The sequence below is a fragment of the Choloepus didactylus genome, chromosome 21 (genome assembly GCF_015220235.1).
Source record: "Choloepus didactylus isolate mChoDid1 chromosome 21, mChoDid1.pri, whole genome shotgun sequence".
Classification (NCBI taxonomy): domain Eukaryota; kingdom Metazoa; phylum Chordata; class Mammalia; order Pilosa; family Megalonychidae; genus Choloepus; species Choloepus didactylus.
Genome location: NC_051327.1, coordinates 20,498,877 through 20,524,589, shown reverse-complemented (window position 1 = coordinate 20,524,589; position 25,713 = coordinate 20,498,877). Strand labels below are relative to the sequence as shown.

The 25,713-nt window shown below is 49.9% G+C and overlaps 1 protein-coding gene across 5 annotated transcripts in view; it reads right to left on the bottom strand.

Annotated features, from left to right (window-relative positions):
* Positions 1-2,175: 2,175 nt before the first annotated feature.
* Positions 2,176-25,713, bottom strand: part of SMURF1 (SMAD specific E3 ubiquitin protein ligase 1) — a 102,455-nt gene continuing 78,917 nt past the window's right edge. For 2 of the 5 annotated variants that reach the window (XM_037814829.1, XM_037814827.1), the window contains 14 exons: positions 25,201-25,276; positions 23,327-23,571; positions 22,564-22,648; positions 21,864-21,941; positions 20,822-20,968; positions 19,584-19,782; positions 17,896-17,999; positions 13,425-13,539; positions 12,120-12,298; positions 10,921-11,058; positions 10,088-10,208; positions 8,814-9,015; positions 6,595-6,679; positions 2,176-5,226 (listed from right to left, as the gene is read on the bottom strand). In XM_037814829.1, the coding sequence (XP_037670757.1) occupies positions 5,127-5,226; positions 6,595-6,679; positions 8,814-9,015; positions 10,088-10,208; positions 10,921-11,058; positions 12,120-12,298; positions 13,425-13,539; positions 17,896-17,999; positions 19,584-19,782; positions 20,822-20,968; positions 21,864-21,941; positions 22,564-22,648; positions 23,327-23,571; positions 25,201-25,276 (1,874 nt within the window). In that variant the 3' untranslated portion in view covers positions 2,176-5,126. The remainder of the gene's footprint in view (positions 5,227-6,594; positions 6,680-8,813; positions 9,016-10,087; positions 10,209-10,920; positions 11,059-12,119; positions 12,299-13,424; positions 13,540-17,895; positions 18,000-19,583; positions 19,783-20,821; positions 20,969-21,863; positions 21,942-22,563; positions 22,649-23,326; positions 23,572-25,200; positions 25,277-25,713) is intronic. The other 3 variants (XM_037814828.1, XM_037814831.1, XM_037814830.1) reach the window with 3 other exon arrangements.

Here is a 25,713-nt window from a genome sequence, read left to right as displayed (position 1 = left end):
TCCTGGTGTGGGCCTGACTGGCTTTGAAGATGTGGGGGCTGGGGGGTCAGTAGAGAGCCCCACCAAGTGATAAGTTGCCTCCCCTTAAGTGTTGGTGGAATTGTTGAAACCTGCACATCTCAGGAATGTGTAATCCAGCTGTGCAATGAATCCTGATTCTCAAACCCTTCCTGCTTGTGAAATGCTTGCGGCAGAGCTTTTGAGGGCACTGCTGTCAGAATGGTGGTCTCGGGGGTGAGGCTCTCCTGGGAGGGCAGCAGGAGGGGGGCAACCTGAACCTCCGTGTGGAGCCTGTGCCCCTGGGACCCCAGCCTGGCCCACTCTGCGGGCAGCTCCATCTGACTGAACGCAAGCCCGCGGGTGGCTGCGGCCTGGCCGGCTGCGCATGCACAGTCTGGGGTGGCTGGTGCAGGCTGGCCGCAGCGAGGGCCCCGGTTGCCCCCGTGCAGCTCTTCTCCGCCAGCTTGGACAGAGGGAGGCTCATCCCTGGCTTTGCGTTGCCCCAAGTTTTCTCTGGCTGCTACGAGGGAAACAGAACAGAGCAAGAGTGAGTGAGGAGAAGCAGGGAGGGGGCACAGAGCAGCCCCGGTGGGGAACAGTGCTGCCCGGAAGGACTGCCTTGCCTGCCCATCTGGCCTCCTTGGTGCCAACAGAAAGGGCCCCTCTGGGCACCCAAGCCGGGGCCTTTGTGCAGGTGCCAATGGCACAGCCTGGGTTGCTCTGGGGAGTGGGGCCTTGGGGCCGTGTGACAGCAGTGGGAAGGTGGGGTGCTGGGTGCAGGGAGGGGCTGAAGGCAGCAGCTGGGAACTGGCATAGCCCTGTGCGGAAAGCTGAAAAAGTGTCGTTTTTTGTATCAAAGGACTGGGTGGTGGGGGGGGACTAATGGACATTACGAGGGTGCGAAGGATCCCCAAGCCACCACCATCCAGCCACCACCACAGCCGCGCACAGTGCCAGGGCCCGGCAGGATCCCGAAAGGATGTCATTTTGCGTCTGGTTTTGTCAACACTATTTTGAGAATCATCCATGTTGTGTGTATCAGTCAAACTTTTTGATTTTAGCCTGAGGAAAGCAAGGCTCAGAGGCATTAGTAGCTCCCACAAAGCATCACAGCTGTGAGCTGCAGGGCTGGACGGGCCAGCACGGACCCCTTGCTCCCTCAGCGCTGCCCCATTGTTGAGGACGCGGCCTCGCGTCTCCCGGGAGGTCCCAGCTCCTGCCCAGGGGAGGCGAGAGCCTGGCTCCAATGAGCGCCCCTGGCGCAGCGCCCTCGCCAGGGCCCCCGGACATGCCTTCCTCCCGGGCAGGGGCAGGGAGGCTATGTTTGCAGCCAGTAGCTGCGGCCTGCGCTGTCCTCAAGGAAGAGGGACGAGAGGCGGCGGCATGAGGACCACGATCCAAGCAGGTAAAACAATGTGAGCTGGAGCTGACAGAGCGTTTCCATCTGCTCTGCTCCAAGCCCTTTACATAAGCACAAAACTCGCCTAAACCGCACCGCAACCCAGGAGGAAGGGGCACTGCCACCCCCGTCTTACAAAGGAGGAAACTGAGGCACAAGCTAGGGGCCGTGCCCAAGGTCAGACAACTGGGAAGTTATGAAGCCAGGATGCGATCCCAGGCTGTCTCGCTAGCTCTGCTCTTGCCAACGCCACCCTGCATACATGTACATGCCTGCCTGTCTGCATATGATCATACGGTCACGGGAAAAATACAGAAGACGACATAGAAAGCTGTTAGCGTGGCCCCTGGGGAGGTCAGTGTTTCAAGGAGCAGGTCTGAAAGGGTCACCAGGGCCCTTGCCAGGCAGAGGGAAGCCCCAATGACCTGGAGAGGAGCCCAAGAGCAAACCCAAAAGGATTCTGACTTTTGGCAGCAGGAAGCGGCTGAGAGGCACTCACATTTGCTAACATGGAGCACGGTGTCCTCTGGAGGACGGCAGAGCACGGCGGTGGGCGTCTGTGCTGAGCCCACGGACACTGCGCTCTGAGGACTGAGCCCTGGGGATAAAGACACCGAGGACCCGGGGCCAGCTCCTTCCAGCCTCCCGAGGCGCCAGCCCATGCTCCTTTCTCCTTAGGAGGTTCAGCCACTGCTTCTGACCACAGATTTCCTTCCTTGTGGGATTATAAGGAAACTGGAATTTCATCGCCACACTAAAAAAATAGACGCCAAAAATGTAAAGTTGTGAGTTTATTGCATATGTAACAAAATGAGCCTGACCTCTGGGTCCAGCCTGCTGTACAATCACTGTTTTGTGTTTCCAGCTGGTTCCAAAACCACATTAAATAGAACTAGTATTTCTTTAAATACTTTTGATTTTTGACAAAACCGAACATTAGTGTACAACTCTCACAAAATAAATCAGCAATAAAAACAGTGGGAGGAGTAACAAGGATAGCAGCAATACTTAAGACATTACAAAATAAATTAAAAAATACATTATAAAGTGGTTGAGAAACAAAAATAAACAAATTTAAAAAATTCATACCATGTTTTGGGAGGGCTGCAGTGCAGCTCGCGCCTGGGCCGGCTGCGGGGAGGGGCGTCTTCTCTGACAAGGCCGTTCCCGACGTCTCCTGACCTGAACTTGGACCGTGTGGCTGAGCGAGCCGAGGGGCCTCAATGAGATCGAGCAAGCAAGATGCTCTCCCCAGAAGTCGAGAACTCAATCTCTGTGCGTCCCCAGCCTCCTACCTTTCCCTGTTTAAAGCACTAGAGGATGGTGGTTTGCTACGTCCCTGAGTGTTGGCTGGTGACCGCTGGTGAGGACAAGCCTGAAAAGGGGCCTCTGAAGCATCTGGGCAAACAGGCGAGGGGGAGGAAGGAGCAGCGAATGAGACCGCGCCTGGGAAGGTTCATGCAGACCCCAAGTGGGCAACCAGGAGCTTTCACCATGGGCCACGCTGTGTGCTCTGGGATGGAGCAACAAGGACCAAATCACTGTGGATATCTAAGGTTCTAGGGGAGCAGGGCCATGGCAGGCCGGCTGTCGGGACCAAGCAAGCTGGAGCTTAGAAGGCTCCTCTTTCAGGCTCTGTGACGCCCGCGACACTCGCAGCCATGAGGTACCCGATGCAAGCGCTGCAACCCCACGTGATTCGGGAAGGAGGAGGGCCAGGGGCCTTTCCTGGGACAGGCAATGCGTGCAGACAAAGGATGTGCCCATCTGGACCTGGGCTGAGGTGATGCTGGCCATGAGGGGGGCAGGGCCACAGCGGCCACCGGGGAAAGCCCCCCACTCCTTCCCGACAGCGAGAAGGTCGTTTTAAAGGTATCACCTGAACATCTCTGCACCAGAGCCTTCCCAAGCTCCTGGGTGCTTTCCGAATTAATGCAGAGCTTGGATGACACTACCAGGAAGAGCCCCGGGGGCCCCGTCCACAGTACAGGCCCTTTGCAGAACAGAGCCATCTCGGGGACTCCACTCCTCCCTCTTCACAAGGAGGATGCAAGAGAAGTTGGGGCACAGCGCTCAGAAAGCATCACAGGAGGCACAGAAGTGCAGCTGGATCAAGGCAAAGCTGCAGAGAAAGCAGCCCTCAGTTTGGCCTGGACATTCTGAATGGACTCAATTTTCCTTCTGAGCAAATCCCACCTGGCCTCCCTCCCATCCTGGACCCTTGGTGGCCCAAGGCCATGTGTTCCCCACGCCAAACCCCTTTGGGAGCAAGCAAAAAGGACCACAGTGGGCTGCAGAGGAGCAGGCAGACTTCCCAAACCCCACTGTTCAAGGGTTTAGTAACAAAAAGAACAGGTAAAACAGTCATCCAGCTCAGACCTACGGCTGTGTCCCCAGGCTTATCTCATAAGCTTTAACAGCAGCTAAATATCTGTTAATGAATTGCCTATGCTTGCTCCCAACAAAATAAAAACCACCACCAGAAAACCAGACAGGAAACGCTACTTCTTTCCACTGAAACTTGGCACCTCGAATCCTGCCGCTTTGCTAAGATACTGTTGGAACTGCCGTGCACACTGGAAAACGGCATTAGCAATTAAGGTCTAGGCTAGCTTGGCCTTCCTCACATGAAGACACCTGGCGGGTGAACTGACAGCAGCCGTTAGTGCCCCCATCTGACACTGGGGGAGGGGCCAAGGGTCCTGTGTCGCAGCCCCCTGCGCCGTCCCGGGGTCACAGCGGCTCCACTCACCCCCCTCTCCTTGTAAGCGCGTTCTCACCAAGCCAGTAGCTGTGAGAACAGAGTTCTGTTTTGTTAGTTCAGCTCTTAGCAGTTTCCCCTTAATCGTCTGTCAATAGTTCAGGGACGAGCCCAGGCTCTGCCGAGTCTAACAGGGTGAGGATCACAGCTTGGGGACCAGCTGGAGCTGAGGCTGGTCTTATCTGTTCTTTTATAAGCTTCATTATGTGATGTTTTCATTGAAAAAATATTTCTAATTGGCTAATGTGGCAAAAGGGACCCTTAGAAGGAAAGATAATTTTTCTCTGTGCAAAACAGATTTTTCAGCCTGGATACCCTGGAAAGGAACCCCCTATGCCTGCAGGGAAAGCTGCCCCAATTCCTTTACCTTCCCAAAGGGGAAACATTTCTGACCAGAGCTTCCTGCTGTGACAGAATTCCAATAACCATACATCAGTTATTTTTCAGGTAGTAATTAATCTGCTACCCAGGGCACGCTGCTAGGATGTGAAATTTGGAATTTCAGCTCTAATAAGATACCCATCAACTGCTGAATTTAAAAAGAGCCCTTGAGACTGTCCAGAGACGGAAGAGTGATCCATCCACCACTCCAGCCCTCCAGGCGGCCAAGCGCAGGCCCAGCTGCAGGCCGGCCCCCGACAGGAGCCCACGGGCCTGAGCCTGGCACAGTGCCCGTGACAACCCAGCAGAACATTCCCACACAACCAACGCCAAGTGCTGCCCCTGGCTGCGTGGTATCGGACAGGGGATGGAAAGGGGCGGAAGTATCATAATAAAGGAGGAATAGACGGGTGGGAGCCACCAACCAAAGTCCTCCCGCCCTCCCCAACACAGGCGGGAGCCAACCCCTCTCCCTCAGGTCATCTAGGGTCCCAGGGCCTTGGGCACTTCATGGGGGCCGCAGAGTGAGGTGCTTCGGGTCTGTCTGGTGGGCCGTGGGCTGGGGCCTGCAGCCCCGGTCGCTCCTCACTCCACAGCAAACCCACAAGTCTCCTCCACCGCGGTCAGCAGCTTCTCGTAGAGCTTCTCATAAGACTCGTAGGGTGGGATGTCGATCCGGTTAAAGCTGCAAGGAGACGGGGTCAGAGGTCAGTGCTGGGGCCACTGAGGGGCTGCTCCCACAGGAGGGGGCAGATCTCCAATCCCCCCAACCCCAAGCTTTTCTGCTTCTAACGCAAAGACTTTTTCCAGTCAACGCACAGCAAAACAGATCCTGAGAGCTTTAAAATGAAAATAAAACCAAATTCAAATTTATTGGTTATATTAGGAGAAAGTGCTCAAGTTGGTTTGGTTTGGTTTCATTTGGGGGGGTATGTGGTTTACTCTGTGCAGGAAACCACCTCTGCAGACCCCTTAATTCAGCCTGGCTGCTGGTAGTCAAATCATCACGATTTGTCACGTATCTATCCCTGTGTGACCTGATCTGAGACCAAAGGGTTCAGTTTGGAAAACTCGCTGCAAAAACACAATCAATATCTCAAAACTAATAAGATGTCAAATCCCTGAAAGATGAAATGAATGTTAACTGATGGGCTTGATATCTCCATTGGAAAATTCATTTCCAGCTTTTGTGCAAAGAAAAGGACACCCTATAAGGTAATTAGCTTACAGCAAATCAAAAAATACGAAGTCATGAGCCAGAGGATGTGAGTGCCCCACTAAATCACTAGGGGCTACTCATTCGGAGAGTTTTGTGAAGAAAGGGTCGGGTTAGATTGCACGGCCGCCTTTTATCTTTGTTTGAGGCTGTCTTTGCTGTTCATCTTATTCTAGGCACTAAACGATGGAGTGACAGTGCACCAGCCTGGGCTGACAAGGTGCGCCTCGCCAGGCGCTGCTCCTGAAGACCGTCAGGACATCACGTGAGCGCCCCAAGGCACACGGTTAGGAGGGGACAGGGCAGCACTGGGATGGGTTCTCCTGCATGACGGGCAGCCACACGTCTCAGCACATGCTTCCCAGACAGCGTGTAGGTCCGTGATTCAAATTTTAAACCACAACAGGAAATGACCCATGACTGATGGAGAAAACATTTTTCAATCGATACAGTACATCAGAGGCAAAGTTCTTTCTGAGAAGAGAAATGGGGCCCCCAGAAGTCAAGACCAAAACATCCAAATGAAAAACTGTACACTCTTGCCTGCTGACACACAAACAAGGCACAGCTAAGGTGACAACGTGGCTCCGTACAAGTCGGAGTCGGGGGCAGTTGCTGAAGCACCTGCACCAGTGACAGTGTCGTGGCCGAGGTCCTACGTGACCCTCACCTACCAGACACACGGAAAAGTCCTCGTCCAATTCGACACGTGTACAGATCCCAGTTACCTGTGACACCACGTACACGGGAAATGCAGAGCGTGACAATATGGCACTTTTTTAAAATATCACACGGAAGATGGCACCCCTGGTGGGGGCCCGCCTCTGGGAACCTTACCAGGTGTGGGCCTTCGGGAGGTTGTCTGTGTTCGCGTCAATCAGGTGGATGGTGAACAGCCGGGGCCCTGCAGCGCCTGTAGAACCTTACAAGACAACATTCTAGTTAATGCACTTCGGGGCCGGGCTGCAGTGCGTCCGCATCGCAGCTCCCAGTCGCCTGGGCCCACCTCCCTCACCACTAAGTAGCCGAAGCCTGAAGGTGCAGAACAGCCCGGGGGGCAGAGCAGGGACTGCTGAGAACGTGACTGAGGCCCCTGCCCCTAGGCCCACTCCCGTGGGGGATTTTAAGAGTAAATTCCCTGAATCACTAGTGATTTTTTTTCCTCACAAATATTTTGCAAGCGGGCCTGCTGTTGCCAGAGGACAGCGCGTCATGGGAAACGAGGAAACAGAGTCGGATGGCCTCTCCAGGCAGAGGAGCCAGGGAGGAAGACAAAGACAAACATCCGAAATGGAGGGAACTTCTCTCATTCAAAGAGGATCTTGCAATAAGGAGAGCCCCTAGTGAACATGCTACACGTGAAATCTATCTGCTATGACTATTAGTATGTAAAGTTCAATTCATTACACTTTAATATGTTAATATCTTTCACCTCCCTCCTTCCAGCTCTCAGAGTCATCGGGTGACAAAATTGAGAAATTTCACAAGATCACAGGGCCAGGGAGAAGCCTGTGAAGACCTCCCTGGTGGGCCGTGGCTCCTTGGAAGGCAGAGCCTTGAGTTTCTTCCCCTGTGAGACAGGGACACCAGCCCCCGCCCCGCTGGCCTCACTGTCCTGGGGCAGTGACCAGGCCTACCAGTGTGGGCGGCGACACAAGCAGCTGGAGGTTCCCATGATCAAGGATGCTCAACCCGGAACCCCGTTTTATTCCCACACAGCCCCCCACCAGCAACTCGACAGGTGGAGGCTTCAGTGGGGCAGAAGGACACACAGGCCCATCTGCTCAAGGTCGCAGGGTTGGAGGTGGGTGAAAGCGGGAGTGACAACTCTACATGTGCACTGTCGGCTCCAGTAGTGTTTCAAGTCCCATTAACTCAACGTTAATCCAGTGTGCTGGTTTGAATGTATTATGTCCCCCAGAAAAAGGCATATCCTTTGATGCAATCTCGTGGGGCAGATATATTAGTGGGGATTAAGTTGGAATGTTTGGATTAGGTTGTTTGCATGGAGATGCACCCCACCCAGCTGTAGGTGATGACTCTGATGAGATAATTTCCATGGAGGTGTTACCCACCCATTCTGGGTGGGTCTAAATTAAATCACTGGAGCCATATAAATGAGCTGTCAAACAGAAGGAACTCAGTGCAGCTGAGAGTGACATTTTGAAGAGGAGCTACAGCCAAGAGGGACACTTTGAAGAAAGCACAGGAGCTGCAGATAACAGACAGTTTGGGGACGGCAGTTGAAAGCAGACTCTTGCTCCAGAGAAGCTAAGAGAGGATTAATGCCCCAAGAGCAACTAAGAGTGACATTTTTGAGGAACTGCAGCCTAGAGAGGAACGTCCTGGGAGAAAGCCATTTTGAAACCAGAACTTTGGAGCAGACGCCAGCCACGTGCCTTCCCAGCTAACAGAGGTTTTCCGGACACCACTGGCCATCCTCCAGTGAAGGTACCCGGTTGCTTGGACACTTGATTATACAGTTACTGTGTAACCAAATAAACCCCCTTTATAAAAGCCAATCCATTTCTGGTGTTTTGCATCCCAGCAGCATTAATTAGCAAACTACAACATCTAGTCACATCCTTCACCCTCCTCCTTCCCGGGTCACTATACTCCCTCGGAACCCTGAGGGCGGAAGAGGACGGATCAGGCCGCCTGCCCCACGCACAGTATGGGGCCCTCCCAGGGACCCCTGTCCCACACTTGAGGCGAGGCTGCTGGGTGCCCCGACCGCGGTGGTCACTGAGCAGAGGTGCGGCACGAGCATCTCCCCAGCTTCCCCAGGGCCTTTGTGACGAGACGAGGCCCCTGCCGGTTAAGCCCCGTGGCCCGCTGAGGGCAGTGAGGGGTGGGAAGCCGCCACCCTGTGCTCAGCAGGGAGGCCCCACTTGCTCGCTGACGGCATCTGCCAGCAGGCCCTCAGCGGAGTCGAGCGTTTGTTATAAAGGAACCATCCACCATCTCTTTTCCTGGCAGACGTCTCAGAAAAGCGACCCGGCCCCACTCGGGCTCGTCCTGCCCGGTGCCAGCAGCCCCGCCCCCGGGCCAGTCACCTTGCAAGGCCTTGAAGCCCTGGAGGGGGACACGTGTCGACCCCGTCACAAACTGCAGGAGCCGCGCCCTCCTGTCCTCATCGAAGGTCTCCACCGCCTGCCAGAACCACCTGACGATGTTGCTGTCTGCCGCGCAGTGCTTCAGGCGGGTGTTGGCCTTCCAGTCGTTCAGGTCTATTTTATCCAGGCCTCCGATTATCAACTGGGAAAGGGTTTAAAGGCAAATTATTCCTAAAATGTATAAACGAACGTCATGATGCACCTCAGAGGTTCCCCACAAACTCTGTCACCCATACAGGAAAAGGAGTAAAAAACTTGGTTCCCAAAAGCAAAGCCTCATCTTGTCCAAATAAACTCGAGACATATTTAGACAGGAATAAAGTTGTAAAAACATTTAATGCCTGAAACACAATGTGTCGATCTTGCTTCCAACTCCAGGCCAGGTGGAGCCCCTGTGACAGTTCAGAACAGCTATGACACGATCTTCCAACAAAATTCTGGGTTTGTGAGCTCGTGCCACAGTGCAGGGAATGAGGAGGAAAGAAGCAAAGGGCAAGACTGAACGGGGGTGACCGGAAAACAGGACCACATCACAGGGATCTCAAGGACATTGCACGTTAGGTGTAATTTAAAGTCTGACAAGAACGGAACATAGCAAGAGTTACATGGAGTTAAGGAAATCAAAGCCTCCTCCCTCAACTCGTTGAAAAGGTTCCCTCCAGAGCTCCTCTCCACCCAGGGAGGGCCGCTTGGCTCACAAGCTCCCGGGCTCTCACTGGTGGCAGAAAGCCCAGGAAACATCCTAAAGGGCTGAGCTATGTGGCCTCAAACAGAGATCGATAAGGGATGAATGAATCATTGCTTTCAAGTGCATGAAGTATGATTAGAGGGAACAATATTTTGTTCTTATTCTAATAAGAGCTAGAATTAAAAACCAAAAAGCTGACGTTGTAAGAAAATTTGATTATATACAAGGTAATTTCTGAGATCTGAGGCAATAACCCAAGGAGGTTATGCAATTGACACTGCAGGTAATCCCAAAATGCAGGACAAGCCACGAAATACCCTGAGCAATTTACAAAAACTTATCTAAACTCACTGCCACCCCCACAGACACCTCGCCTTGTTATAAACGAGTACAAACACCCTCGACACCCCTTCTCGCTCAGCCCTGACCTGCTCCCAGCTGGACACAGTGTGGCCATCACTCTGCAGTGAGGTTTTCAACAAGCAGACCCTGACCACCAGCTCAGCCCGGCCCGGCCGCCACATACCTCCAGCTCCTTCTGGTCAAAAGGCTTCAGTAAGTGTTGAGGGATGAGCTCGTTAAACCCTTTCTGAAGAGCCAGGAACTGGGCTTCAATTCCTCTCATAAACCTCCAATTTACATACAGCCTGAAAGAAAAAGGCCCAAGGTGGAAGTAACACCAAATCATCCCAGGGGAAAAAACCCATCTTCCTCCTCCTCAGGTTCTGCTGTCACCATTCAACAGGACACTGAATCCGAGGCAGGCACGGCCACCCCATCCCTCCCCAAAGGGGCCCCCCAGCCCAAGTATCAAATTGAAAATAAAACAGCACATGCCCTTAAATATTCTCATTCTTTATTCTTTACTAGACAAGTAGCAGGGCTCAGCCTGCCCTGTGACCGCAGTCGCCGTAATTTGACAGAGCAGATGAACCTAAATTACAGGAATGTGAGAAATGCACGCCGGCCCGGGAGCTCGGGCAGAGACCCAGCCGTGTGCTCTGTGTGTCCCGTCTGAGGGACGGGCCCTTTCTGTCCACTGCCTTGAGGGAGAGGCGGAAACAGGCCACAGCAGGGTCCACCCTCCTCCAGGCCTCCTGCTCCCCATTTTCCACCCAGAGCTGGGAGCCGTCCCCCACCCAGGCCCTGGGGCCGTCATTCTCCCTTCAACGTGTCGGCCGTTGTCACCTGGGGCTCCCCCAAGCCTCCTCTGCTGACGGGATTCTGGTCACAGGTGGCACTGGGGACAGGCAGCCGCAAAACTGGAGGGCCTCGAGCAAAGGAGCTACAACCATCTGAATGGGAACCCAGCCATGCCCAGGACGGTCCCAGACCCCCACTGAGGGCCCCTGGCATTACCGGACATATTCTTTCTTGTTCTCCTCTGTGACGGGCACGTTCCTGCCATTGGGTTTCAGCTCGTGCTGCAGGATCCGCCCGAAGGCGTTGTGCTCCACGCAGAAAGTGTGGTCCAGCACGGGGGTGATGTCGTTCTCCCTGCCGGGACAGGAGGGGCGGCTCGGTCTCTGCCGCTGGGCAGCAGCGAGTGGAACACTGGTGGTGCGTCCAGGGGAAGAGAGGGCAGCCTGTACTGACGGCCGGACCCAGAGCAGCAGCGGGGGCAGAGCAGGCCCTCAGGGGGACACAGGGTCATGTGGGTGGGGAGAGCCGGGGCCACAGCTCGAGATACAGAGGTATCCTTGACGCCCGGCTTCCCAACGTGGGAGGAGGGTGTGGTGGCTTCTGCCACTCTGCCTGTTTGAGACACGGTGCCCTAATCACTTTGTCAACCAAGTCTGTGAGCAGAAAGAAAGGAACCACGAGGGGGCAACCGAGCCAGAGGGAAGGCGCCCCGTGGAAGGCACCCTGAGGAACACCTGCTTTCCGTGTGGTTGCCCTTGTAAGGCAGACTTTCCAAATGTTCCAGCTCAAACAAAAAAGCACTTGAAAGTTAAAACCCATTCCTTAAACTGCCATAGTTTTGGAAACAGACAATGAAAGATTCTCCACAGGGTGACAGGCCCTGGGTTCAAGCTGGCACAGGCACAGTGGGACGGGCGATGTTAACTCCGGGCACAGGCGAGAGCCCCCGCCTCTGCTCAACCCCCCAGCTACGGCCTTGCAATCGGCCCAGCCACAGTGACCTGCCGCACCGGCAAGGCCACCCTGTCACCGCGCCTCCGGCTTGTAACAGAGACATTTAGGAGCTTTCTCAAACAGACTGATGATTCTGTTTTGATATTTCCTTGACCCCTTTAGAGAAAAACTGGAGACGAGTGTCAGCAACCAACCAACCCACCCCAGGACTGGGGGTGTCACCTCATCAGCATTGGGACCTACCACTAAGCCAAGGGAACCACAAAAGAAAGGAGTGTTGGAGGAAGAGGCAACAGCAGGAGGAAAACAAGCCCGGTAAGCATTTGTTGGCTAAATCTGCTTTTTTGTGTGTGGCTGTAGTATGCTGGTTTCACACACACAGACACACGCGCAGATGCACATGGGTTCTGCTCAGGCAGGAGCCTGAGGTCTCAGTTACAGAGCAGTGAGTTGGTACTCACAGGATCCACACTAAGCTCTTGTGGAGTTCGGGGTCCACCGATTCCAGGTCCGAGAGCTGGATGGGTTTCCCCAGGAGCTGCTTATAGAAGGGGACTGTGAAGCCCCCGTTTATGTAGTGTCCGTGGAACACAGCCAGACCCATGATCCGACCCACGAAGTGGAAATAAGACAAGTGGTCCTGCAGGGGGTGCCAGAGAACACAGTCAGAGAACGGCAGCCAACACTGACCTCCCAGGCTTTCCCCCTCCTCGGGGGGCCTTTCCCACCGCCCCATGGAGCACGTCGGTCACACGCTGGCTGCTCTCCTGACCAAAGGGAAGAAGAACCTTCAGGTGGTCGAAATCTAGAGCACATCCTTCGTATAGATGAGCTGAACCACATTTTGTTTGCCCTTGGCCCAAACACCTCTCCTTGGAGGTGCTACATACTTTGTGGAGCCCGGTGCAAAATGAAAATGACTGTTTCAACCTGGCAGCATCAGAGCAGCGGCCGAGCCGGTGGCCCTCCTCCGTGCAGGGCCCCGGTGGCCACACAGGTCGCAGCCCCCGAAGGCGGCCCTCGGAGGAACAGAAGAGCAGAGGGCAACCCCGCTTCTCCTGGCCACCCTCCTCCAATCCCACCAGAAAGGAAGAGGGAGAGGAAACCCAACACGCCCGGAGCTCTGTTATCAATCAGAGGACCTCGCATCTCTACATTTCTGTTTGAAAATATCATCATCTCCAAGAATTATTCAGGGCTTGGGTTCCATGTGCTAAAGTTTCTCCCACTGCTGGATGCTCGAGGAGAGCTTGGCCTTGGCTTCTCCTCCAGAGCCGTGTGCCTGCAGGATGTGGCCCTACGGGAAGGCTCTCCTCCACCCGCACGGCCTGGCCTTGGGAGCTTGTCTCTTCATCTCTAAACCAAGCAGGCCATGAGTGTCAGCATTTGTGGCTAAAAAGGCCAGTTATGGGGAGATTCCAATTTAGATGGGGAGGAGGAAGGACAAGACCCGCTGCAGAAGGACACCCTGGCTGAATACGGTCATCATCCCAGGGTCCTTAGATGGCAGCAACGCATGTAGGAGCAGCTCAGTGTCACTCTGGTTCTTACTGAAAACAAGAGATCCAAAGATCCCTGTAACTGTAAGCGCTCAGGATCGAAATCCGCCATCTTAACTGAGCTCTCACACTAACTTTCAGTGTTTTACTTACCACTGTCTCTGAGTAAGTCTATAGTGAAGAAACAGAGATTGAGGCAGAAACTGAAAGTGCATTTTAAAAAATCCTCCAAATAAATTCCCTGCATCATGATTCATTAGCACTTACAGGGTTGATTGAAGAATCTGGATTGATTTGCAATGTGTAGATGTTGTCTGTAGAATACTGGAAGAGCCCGTAGTAGGGATTCAGCATTTCATGGCACAGTAAATAAAGCCATTCCCTAGGAAGGACAACAAGAGCATCTGACAGGTGCTGACACTTGAGCTTTAAATTTTTACAAAATTAATTAATTTTTTTTTTTTTTTTTCCCCCAAGAAAGGGGCGTGATTCCCTGTGTCCAAGAAGGCAGACAGCACACAGTCCGGACACTGGGCTGAGAGAGCACAACTGGTCAGACCATGCAACTTGCCAAAGTGAAAGCTCATCTTTGGTAGTATCAGAAGTAGCTTTTCTGGCCTCAGAAAACTCACAGAATGTAGAAAAGCACCCAGGAGCAACTCAAGAATATCCAATTATCATTACTTACCATAAAATGAACCAAAACCCCAACCACACACCCACAGCCAAGAAAGAACTGCGAAAGGTTAGAATTAGTATCATCTTAAAAGTACAGGGTTCTCAGCAGCTTACTCATGGCTTTCTTGTACCTCAGCCAAGGTTTTCAATATCTTACAAAGATCAAAATCTCAGGTGATGTTCATGATGTGGTACTGACATAAGTGCAATAAAAAGCAGTGGGATCCTACTTTTATTTTAGGGTATGTGTGCATGTTTACATACATAAAACTTAGAAAAATATACATCCCATAGAAAAAGACTGGAAGGATTTATACTAAAATATTAACAGCAATCAAACTGGGACTTAGGATACTGGGTCATTTTCATTTTTTCTTTTAATTTCTAAGTTTTCAGTTTTCTACAGTAAACATATTATTAGCACATTAAGTAAGGCAAAAACATTCCAAAGTTAAGTGAGTTAGGGGAGGGAATTTAAGAATGACTTTTGCCCTTCATAATCTTCTGTCTTGCTAAATTCTTATCCTTTTATCATCAACATTTATCACTTATAATTTTAAAAACTAGTTATAACTTAAAAATGTTAATTCTAAAAGTTTTAAAGCTGGATGGAGCACATAAGTATGAGTTATATTATTTTCTGAATTCCTTTATGTTTGAAGCATTTCATTATTCAGAAAAAGGAAAAAAAAAAAACCACCAGAAACCCCAAATCAAAACAAGCAAACCAAAAAAAAGTACTCAAAATAGAAACTGTATGATTCGCTGGCTCTGGCCTGGTTGTGATAAGCCAGATGTGGGGGAAATTGTATACAACCACCCATGGCAGTCCCATAACCAGCCTTTTATTCTCCTACTCAAAATTCCTTTCACATGGGTAAATCTTATTAAGATAGCAGGCCTAAATTTTATTCTGGAATGTCTTACTCTTTCAAACAGAAAAACAAAACAAAAGAAAACAAAAAATCCAACATGGAATTGAGACAGAAGAGGGAATAAGCACAAATGCAAATATAAAATTTGTCTAGGAAAATTCAAATACTATACAAAATACAATCAGATCAAATCAAAGTTATGTACCAAACTCAGAAAAACGGAAAGGAACTACTACAAGGGATGACCCTCCAATCTCATAAAGCTTCTTCCCTAGAAATGCAGAATTGCTCAACTATAGTAGTTTGTTTCAACCCCAAGTCTGGAGTTTGGATTTGAGAAGAATCATTTTCAGAAAAGCCAAGGACCTGTAACTATCTAGACAGGAAGTGATTAAAATGCAAGCAAACATTCTGATGGAGCCATGGACAAGGTAAAGAGGTGTGTTAGGAATGTTCTGGAAGTGGTACAGGAAGAGTTAACTGACAACAAAGGCAAACAGAGAGGACTGGGATGGCTTTAGGGCCAGACACTGGGAAGATAATGTAGACTCATCCTCTCGGACCAGATAATTAACCCATCCGCCCACATATATGTCATCCGTGTGTCATTTAAATCTCTGTGATTCTCTGAGATAGGCAGGATCCCCATTTATAGAAGAGGACAGCTTGGAGGTTGAAGTAACAATCCAAGGCAAACTGGAAGTGGGGGAACATGGATTCAAAGCTCTGTCCAATTCAGCATCATGTTAATCAAAGGAGATACACGAAAGAACTTGTCTCCGTGTTGAAAATTGGATTACGGTGGAAAATGCAGAAAATCTATGAACTCCTACCAAACCAAACCAAACCAAACCAAACCAAGTCAAAGGTATACACATGCGGGTGCACGCCTAGGAACCACAACACCAGCCATGCAAAAGAACACTGGTAAACTGAAACAGTCTGAGAGACAGAACTCTTGAGTCATCTTGAGCCTACAAAAGAATCTGAATTTGTTTTTTAATTGTTTGGACAAATATGGATAAGCAAGTAGGAATATTCTCACCTGAAAAAGAGAGACAGCCTAAGCTTCTTACCAGGAAATGGGATTAGTACATACCAAGGGCAAGCAGAATTACATTTTGCTAAAAGAGATGGTTTTTAGAATCAAGATTGAGAAGATCAAGGAAGAAACTTGGGACGCTCATGAGAAGGAGAAATCTCCTCTTCCCTTGGAGAGGCAGTGCCAGAGAGAGCTCACTGTTAGCAAACTGCAGGTGCTCCCACAATCCCTTCCACCAGCTGAGTCTACGAACAAGCTAGGGGCACGAGGTGATGTGCACAGGAGAGCAGAGAATCAGCGCAATGACTGCAGAGCTAAGAATTCTTGAACAAAGTTTTGTTGTCCCCAGAATTTCTAAATATTTTTCTTCTTGCCTTGCTTTTTCTGCCTTTATTGCTCCCTTAAGCTTAAAAAGGAAGGGGATGTAATGTCAAGGGCAGTTTTGTGGGCATGTTTGTTTAAGAAGAGTTGCTACAGCACCTTCGTATGAGGATGAGATTGACTCAAGAGAGAGGGACACTTTGATGAAACAAGAGCAATGTGAAATAAAAGCAAGAGCAGGAGGGCCTGGGCTGCACGGGGCCAGGGAGGGCTGCACCTCTGCAGCAGCCCTACATGGGCCCCAGGGTCAGCGGACAAAAGGCCGAATCTAGGGGCAGGTACTAGTAGACGGGACATTCGGTGGTGATGAGGGAATTCTTTTCCGATTGCTTCTATTTCCTTGGATAAGTAGGAAGCCAAGTCAGCAGCAAAGAGTGGGGGGTGGGGGGAAGAGTGAGGATGGAGATCTGAGAAAGGAGAGTGTGTGACAGAGCTGCCTTGGAGAGCAGGGGGTCAGCTAGAGAACCAGAGCACAGGAGCAGGGGCTGCTGAGATCCCTTGAGGTCCGTGGTCACCAGCATGGAGGAGGGAAGGGCCAGCAGCACGGGGGGTGTTGTTCTCCAGCCACATTTGGCTGTTCAGCTGGGGCTCAGAGCAGCCTGAGGACGGGGTGTTGCCAGGCAAGTTCCACTAGTGGGAAGAGGAGCGAGGGATTGAGAGTAGATGCAAGGAGTGATTATGATGTTGGATTCTGGATAAGGAGGAAGTGAGGACATGAGCAGCTGAAAAGCAGAAAAAAGGTGGCAGGATCTATACCCATAGATGGATAATGGATTGCTGGTCCTGAGAGGGTCGAAGAACCTTTGGGGAGGAAGTGAGCTGTCAAATCAGACTGGCATCAGATCACTTCCCAGTGGCGCTGGATGCTGGAAGACACAGCAGAGCAATGCCTTCAAAGTCCTCCTTGAAAATTATTTTCTTTCTAGAGGTCTATAAATAGCCAAACCATGAGGCAAATTGTTAATAAAAAGCCATTTTCAGACTCAAGATCTTAGAAAATTCACCTCCCACAAACCCTTTCCAAGAAAGCTCCTTGAAGATATACACCAGTAACACAAGGGAATGGGCAAAGAAAGGAAGCGACGGGATCTACCCAACAATGGCTCTACCTCAGGAAAGCAGTGACGGGAAAGTCTAAGACAACAATGGGCAGAAGGCCTAGTTGTCATCATGGGACCACGACCATGTATCATTGAATCAGTGGCTAATATTCATGAATTTAGTGATTAAAGAGATACCTACCAGAAGAAAAAGCTAAAAGTGTAACCAGGGTTGAAAAGAGGTAGGACAGGAAGTAGTGGCTTTTTTCATGATATACCCATATGTTTAATTTTCCCAGTCATGTGCATGAATTATTTTGATCAAAGTTTCAAAATTTTATTTTAAAAAATTCCTTTGATAGGAATGTACTTTACTGCCTCTTTCCCCATGGAAGTCCCCCTCTAATGAGAAAGCAAGGCCTCCCATGTAAATTTTAGTAGCAGATCCTTGATGTTTCAGGTTCAGACAAGCTGGATGAAGAAGGAGGCGAGTTTAAAAGTTCAGTTCCACCTTCCCGAGAAGTAAATGGATGGTGACGGCCACATACATCCTGGGGCGAGTGGGAGGCCGGAGCAGGTGTGAGCGCTGAGGCGTCCCCTAAGGAAGCCCTGGGGGCCTCAGTGACAAGCCCTTAAGGGGCGAACCTTTTCGGTGCAAATATTTTATTACAGTCACGCTGCAGTCCCTGCGGCAGAAAGGGGGAATCAGTGAGCCATCTCACCTTGCCACGCCACCATAATCCAATCCTTCTTCTCCACGGAATTTCACCATTAGTCGTTTTTTCAGGTCTTTTGGCCGCATCTTCATTATCTGGCGATAAGACTCCTACATACCAAAATGACAGTCTCAGAGAGAAGAACTCTTCTCATGCTTAAAATTATAAAAAGACGAAAGGTTATGGATAACGGGGCTCAATTAAAAATAAGCATTTGTTCAAATCCAAGTTTTCTCTGGCTCTTATTCAACAGGTCTCTTCAGTACCCAGTCCACTGCTGGTTCTATCAGCTTTTCCTCCACTTTCTCTCCCAGAAACCACAAAACAAACATAACACGAGGTGACACTATAGAGAGGGAAACATGTATTTGTTTTCAGCCCAATCACTAATGACTCAAGGACAAGATATTCTTCACTAGAGTTGATTTTCTTGACATAAATTAATTTCAATGTGCCTTATAATCAATTTACATATTTTAACCAAAGTGAAGATATCATTAGAGTCTTAATATTGTAGAAGTTCTGAGCCTGTTTTTATACCTGAAGTGAAAAAAATCACACAGGATTCCCACTGAGTACAAAAGCAAACGAGGGTTTAAAACATAAAGCCGCTTATCCCAGAGCCTAGAAAACACGTGGTCAGCCTGACAGTCCCTCAGATTCGGCTAGAAGTTAGCAGATATTTCCAGCGATAAGGCACTTAATCTTTTCAGGCTTTAAATTTAATGTAGCTCAAACTCTACTATCCAAGAGGGCACGGGGATGTTGAGTGGAAATTATCTGGCAGCAAAATGTCAATAACTTGTCTCTCTTCCTCTCCCCAGCAACCATTACAGACCACCCCGGGGCCGCAGTCGGTGCGCTGACGGGTTCTCTCATTCTGCACGTTGGCGCGGTGCCGGGCACTGTTTCTTCCGCGCCCTGTGGAGAAGGCGCTCAGCTCCCCCACGCCCCAGCACCTCCTCAGCTGGCATCACCCAGGAAAAATCTATGTTCACTTCTTGCCTGGTCTCATTTTATAATTTCTGCCAATTCCTTCTCTACAAAGAAAGGCCGGATATGGCCCAAGCTCAGGATGTGACCCTCCAAATATCTTTTTTGAGAAAAGGGTCCTCTCTATGGGAGAACATTGACCCCGCAGGGCACTTGTCTAAGGGGAGACCCTTGCCCAGGAAGATCTGATCTTTCTGTTAAGAGGAGACAACAGAGTGGTCACTAGGCCTCGGGGAAGGAAGTGCCACCAGGGAAGTTCTGTGCAAGATGACAGCAGAAGAGAGTGTGGTTCTGAGGGAAATGTGCAGACTTCAGGAGTATATAATCCACATAATGCAGATAATGGGAATTACACCACCATTTATGACTGGTTTCTATACAGATCTGTAGGTTTTCCGTTCAAAAGGCATCCAGTTTTTAGACTTTCACCACTGAGGAACACAGGCCCTCTCTTTCCCTCTAGGCTTTGCTCCTGGAAAGCTCCTGCCTTTCACTCCCTAATAAAATCACCACCTGCAACACCAAACCTAGAGAACAGCTCACTGAAACGCAAAAATCACTGCAGAACACTTCGTTTAAAGCAGCCCCCTCTAAAGCAAAGGGGTTCACTCAAGAGGTGACCCCTGCGACTAGTCACCATCTTTGTTTATCACCAGGAATGAAGGGTCTAGGCCTGACTGTCGGTCGCCCGAGGTCTGTACCTCAAATATTTCTTCTCTGGATACTTCGATGCGGCAATGACCAGCTTGGGGTTGCTGAAGTGCAAGTTCATGCCTGAGGACTTTGAGCTTCTGGACCAAATCTCTTTCATATCTCTGGGCGGGCAGCTCCTCGTCCTCCATGGAGCCCTCGCTGGGCAGGGGCGGCGGCTGGCTGGGCTCCTTCAGTTGGCACTGGTGGCTGGAGAAGACCAGAAGCATCAGGGTGACACCCAGAGCACAGGCCCAGGAAGCTGCAACCGACGCTTCTCACCCAAAAGGAACTGTGACGCAAAACTTCCTACAGAAATTTCTTCTCTGAAAACATACCTGGGTACATGGATATGTACAAACTGCTGGTGGCTACAATAAAGGAGAAGCCGATTCCAAGCATCTCCTTAGCTTGCACATTGTCATTGCTACAGATAAAAAATCAGAATTGCTGCTATTTGTCCTGGATCTATTATGACCCGGCAAGGCTGCCCAGTGCACCACCAGATGCCCCTTAGCAGTGAGAATTAAACGGGGTGCATGAGACATTTAAAAAGGAGGTGATAGTGGATGGACGCTGGGGAGGGGTGTAAACAAGAGCAAATTTAAGTGAAAGGTAATGGGAACCAGTCTTCATTTTTATCACCAAGAGATTCCTACATCTGCTCATTAAAAGCAAAATTCCCGTCAAATAAAAGGACAAGGCCCAGCAGAATGAAGACGTGGCGTTTGTCTTGTTCAGTGGCAGCTGACCACGAGAAGAGCTATGTGTGTGTTTTCTTCTGAGAACACACAAACTTCGAACAATGAATGTGGGATCCAAGATAATTCCCAGCTCAGTTATCCCGGAACGGTGGGCACAGGAAAAGGCTCCAGCAAGTGCCATAACCAACTGCACCCACAGTAGTGAATGGGCACCGCGGGAGAAGCCCGTTTTCACTCCTCCTTGCAGAGGGCACTGTCAGGGCAGCTCCGCTAGAGGACGGCCTGTTACGGATGCCACCGAGTCGTCACCGAGTGAAAGTTATCTAGGCTGCAGGGAAGGAAAAGGTGGCAACCACAGGTGGTGGTGGTGCTGTCTGCAGCTACTTTAAGGGTTTGAAATATGCAACAGTCCACCAAACATGTCATATTTTGCTTCTGCCTCTGCTCCACTATCAGACAACGCAGTAGATACATCAGGAACAATATCAGTATAAAACATTAAATTGCAAATGTAAGAAGTCAACATAGGTGAACAAAAGTCTTACTTCATGATGTGGTGTAACCTCGGGTCTGTAAACTGGGTCGTTCGGTTATTATGATCTACAAAATATATTCTCCCAGAAACTGTACTTCTGACTTCCCAACCTGGTGGCAGAGGTCCCAGCTCATCACAGTTCACGCTGTTCAGGTCTCTACCAAAACGGAAGACACAGAGAGGTTTGTCCCCCTGCGTGTGGAGGGGTGACACCCACACTTCAGCCAGAGGAGCCACAGCGGTTCCTGATCAGGGCACCCATCTTCCAGCTTTGCTCAGACAGACAGACGTCCTGCTACTCATGCCACAACCCCACTGAGTCCACACCGCTGTGCTACGAGCAACGGCCAAGGCTGGTGGATAAAAATGGAGCTTTCGGAGCTTATGACCAGGTCAGGGAACATGGTCTACCCAGGGGACACCAGCTTTGGTAACTAGGAGGAAGTATCTGAATGCTGCCAGGAAACTGTCTGAATTCACAAGATAAATTAAATACTCAAGGTCAGAAAGGTTTCTCTGTTGAAAAGCTCCCAGAGGGCACCAAGACTTTTAAAACCAAAGGGGGTATGTCCACATGCACTCAAAACGCAGTTACAAACAGCTGTACCAGAAAAGGGGCTCTCACTGCAGAGCTGGCTTTTTGTTAAGCAAGTGTTTCTAATTCCAACCTCCTTATTAACTATTTCAGTACCATTAGCAGTCATGTGGGAGCACAGCATTACTGACCAAAATGCTTCCCTAATCAGCACGAAAACCTGACATTTCTTACAGGTGGTTACTAGAGAGACCCCCTCATTCGCTTGCAGGTAATATTTCCATTCTAATTATGAATACAGAATGGCAAATCCAACACAAACTTGGAAAATGAAAGACAGGAAGCTTAAACTCAGATGAAACAAATTATGACTAAAAAGGAAATAAGCATTACTAAACTGTTATTAGGTAGTAACGCTGTTCTTTTTTTTTAAAAAAAAAAAAAAAAAGGCAAAGCAAAGCAAATTAAAGAAAGAAACTGAATTCCGTTCCGGGGTGGGGTGGGGAGTCTCTCTGACCTGGGCTCGGAGGTGTGGCCTTGCAGAAGGAATTCGTATAGAAAAGCTGCATCTCCCCCAGGAAGGGTCCCCAAGGGACTGAGGCAAGAGGGACAGTAAAGTAGAAGAGAGAAAGGGTAATAGCGTCTTTATCGTTTCTTTTGAACTTATTATTATGGAAAATTTTAAGCATATAAAAAAAGTAGAAAGAGAACATAAGGTATCTCCATGTACCCAACATCAACGATTATCCACTCCTGGTCCACCCGGATTCAAACATACCCCTATTCGCCCCCCACCACACCCCAATCTACATGAAGTCAATCCCAGGCAGCAATCACGCCATTCCCATCAATGTTTTTGGTTTAAAATGAGAACAACACATCTTGAAGGGTTCACTGGCTTTTCAAATAAGATAAACATCATAGAGTACATTTGATTTAATCTAGGATGAGGGTCTTTGTCAGTTAAATGATCTGATTTCAAGATGTCCCATCGCTTTCTAAGTGGCCCACCGTGTTTTAACCCCGTGGCGTCTGGTGGGGGCAGCAGAGCCACACTGGCAGACACGCAGAGCGCAGACCCAGGTGACAGGTCCTCACGCACTGCTGCTCTTCAGAGTTTACATTTTCAGACCAAACAGGCTAAAGCGTCTCCAACGGGGAGATCCAGGCAACGGCTGGAAAACCAGCTGCGCTCACGCACCGTCGGGAAAGCCCACCTTGGTATCCTGGGGTCGTGCCACGTGCTGACTCCGGTCTGTGTGTGCAAGAAGTAAACCTGCCCCTGAACGGTCGTCCTTTGCTCTGCACAAAAAATTGGGGAGTACACTCAGTTACATTCAATTCAAAGAAGAGTTCTCAACTCATCTGCTAGGTATCTTCCCGCAGATTCTCAGCTTCCTCTCCACATTCTTCACCGTCACAGAGAAAGGGATGTGAGAGGGCCCTGTGGGGTCAACGTCTGGGCTTCTCTCACCGTCTCCTGACTGCCTGGAGAGGCAGGACCCAGAATGAGCCGGCTTTACGCCTGTCACCACCTCTGCACCGCCCTGCCTTTGCTATTACTTCCAGATTATCTGCCACATCTGAACAAGATCCCTTCTGCACTTCGTTCTTCTCTCTGTGGTTGTCAAACCATCACTTTTTCCCTCTGGCCTGTGCTGTCCTTCCCACATTCAAATCGCAGAGCTTGAAAAAGATCCTCATCCAAGCCTGGTCATCATCTTGGTTTTCTTTGCTATTAATTTACCTACAACTGTCACAGTTTCTAAACTGGGAGAGTGGAGCAATTGCTGACAACTCACCAGGAGCAAGCTTGCCCGCCATCTTTTTCAGCTACTTGCCCTTGCCCTGACACAAGCATCCTCCAGCTCGACCATTCAAACGGCAGCGGTTAAGGCAAGTACGAGGCCCCCAAAACCCAGCCCTGGAAGCCCTCAGAAGCCCCCAGGGCGCCCGCTCCCGGCCGCGGGCCCGGCTCACCGTAGCCTTCGGGCAGCTCGGGCGACTGGTGGCCGTGGGGCCGGCTCTGCGGCGTCTGCAGCGCGCCCCGGACCTCGGGGTTGCGCGCGCGCTGCGCGGGGAGCCTGTGGTCCTGGCCGGGGGACTCGGCGAAGCAGCGGCAGCCCCCCGCCCCGGCGGCGGCCCCGGGCCCGTCCGAGTAGGGGGCCGGCTCCTCCAGGAAGCAGCTGAGGGGCCGCCCGGGCCCCGAGTCCTCGTACACCGTCCTGCAGGGAGCAGAGCAGAGCCCGGGGGTCGCGGCGGCCCCGGCCTCATCTCCAGATTAAACCGAGGCTGTCACACACACTGACTTTCCTTCCCTGCAGCAATTTAGAAAATCCCAGGTGCTTCGTTTCCTGACATCCCCCTTGTCCACTTAAATACAAAGACAGACTCTTTCAAGAGGAACCAGCAGCCAAAGGGAGCCACGTTCAGCCGAGGCGCCCGAGGCCCGCATCCTGGCGCAGCGCGCAGTGACTGAGAAAGGCCACCCTTCCACTATAAGGAGCATGAAATGAGACTTCATGTTTCTTGGTTTTAGATCAAATCCAAATACTCCATTTTCCTTGTCATTTTACTCTGTAACAGAATGGGCTACATAAAATACAGCAATATGTTTAAGCCCTTTTAACACAAATCTCCACCCCTCCAAATAATTTTGAAGACAATTTACCTTAACTGGTTATTTTCCCTTATTAACAAGTACTTTCAAAAAACTTTTTATATTGAAAAATTTCAAATATATGCACCACATGAGAGCCCAGCATGGGAAGCCTCCGGGCTCCCATCGCCCGGCCCCAGCAGCGAGCTCCTCGGGCCACCCTTCCGGTTCCTCCCCTGGATTATTTTGAAACCAATCCCAAAATTTTATCATTTCACCCCTTAAAGGTTGTTAAATATCCCAGCGTGTACTTCTAAAAGAGAAGGGCTTTTTCCATTATCACAACTAAAAAATGTGCGTTTTCAGTGTCAGTGCCAGCCAGTGTCCAACTCTCTCCAATCAGCCGTTCACACTGGGACCCAAAGGCCTGCACGTGGCATTTAGGGGACACATTTCTTAAGCCTCGTTTAATATTAATTTATAGGTTCGCCTTCCCTCTTTTTTCTTTCTTTTTTTTTTCCCCTTCAAATGCATTTGTTGAAGACCCTGGGTTTCTGTCCTACAGAGTGTCCCCTTCTGGAGGTTGTTTGTTGCACTCCCTTGGGAAGTGGGAAGTTTCCTCTGTCCCTGTACTTCTGAGGAAGTGGCAGTGAGACCTAGAGGGTCAATCTAAGGCAGGTGCCATTTTTGTGGCAAGACTATTCCAGAGAGGATATCTTATAATTTCATCAAGAGGCTTTTAAAGCAACTGTTAGTGATTATCCAAGAGCCATGAATCATGAGGGATTGCAAAACTGTGATATTCTAAATGTATCATCCCTTCTTCATCATTAGCTGGAAACTTGTTCATCAGTTATTTGGTGACCCTGAAATACAGTTCCCACAGGAATGGCAGGGTAAATGCCTGCTGCTTGCCTTTATTTAACGGGTTTCAGAATAAGAGGCTCCCTGGTATCTTCCCAAGGAGACCAATGAGTGTTTTTGAGTGTTGTTTTTTACCCCTAAGTATATTATGAACTTGTGAGTTTTTAATACACTTGCTATGTTGCAAGCCATTGCAGTTACAACTTTCACTGATGCTCAAACTGTCCCTTTTTTGGCCAGTGGGAGCCTCTTCAAATTGGATCCTGAGTCTTTGGGGCACAACCTCAAATAGTCTTTTAACCTCCTTTATAACAAGTAAACTGGACCACAGTCTTATCCCAGAGTCCTATATATGCAGAGGGCTCAGCCCCATCGCCAAGCTCATACGTACCCGTCGTTTTCCGTGAGTCCCCTGCAGTCCACCACAGACCCTCCGGAGCCTATTCTGTCCCGGGTCTGCAGACTGACTAAAACAGAAAAGAATGTCTCACGTTAAAATCCAGTGCTATTTTATCCACCTGTAATACACTGAGCCATTACGAATTTATAGATTATGTACAATATTATTTTTTAAATGAGGCATACGCGCACACTCACACACGTATACATTCATTTATAGTATGAAGCATTTTTCTCCAGTACTTAGATACCACCACATACCCCTGGAACATTTTTTGTAAATGCAGGACAGAAAGAGGTGCTGTGTTTCTCATGCTATTCATAAAAATAACAGAACATAATATTCAATTCTCTAAGTTACCTTATTTTTAAGAAGACTTGTGCTTAATAAGGACACAGCACTGTCAATATCTACAAAGTTTAGATGAATCTAAATATACATGCTCTACCCCACTGTGAACAACAAAAAGATTTATAAAGTTATTTACAGTTACTCATTTTTGCC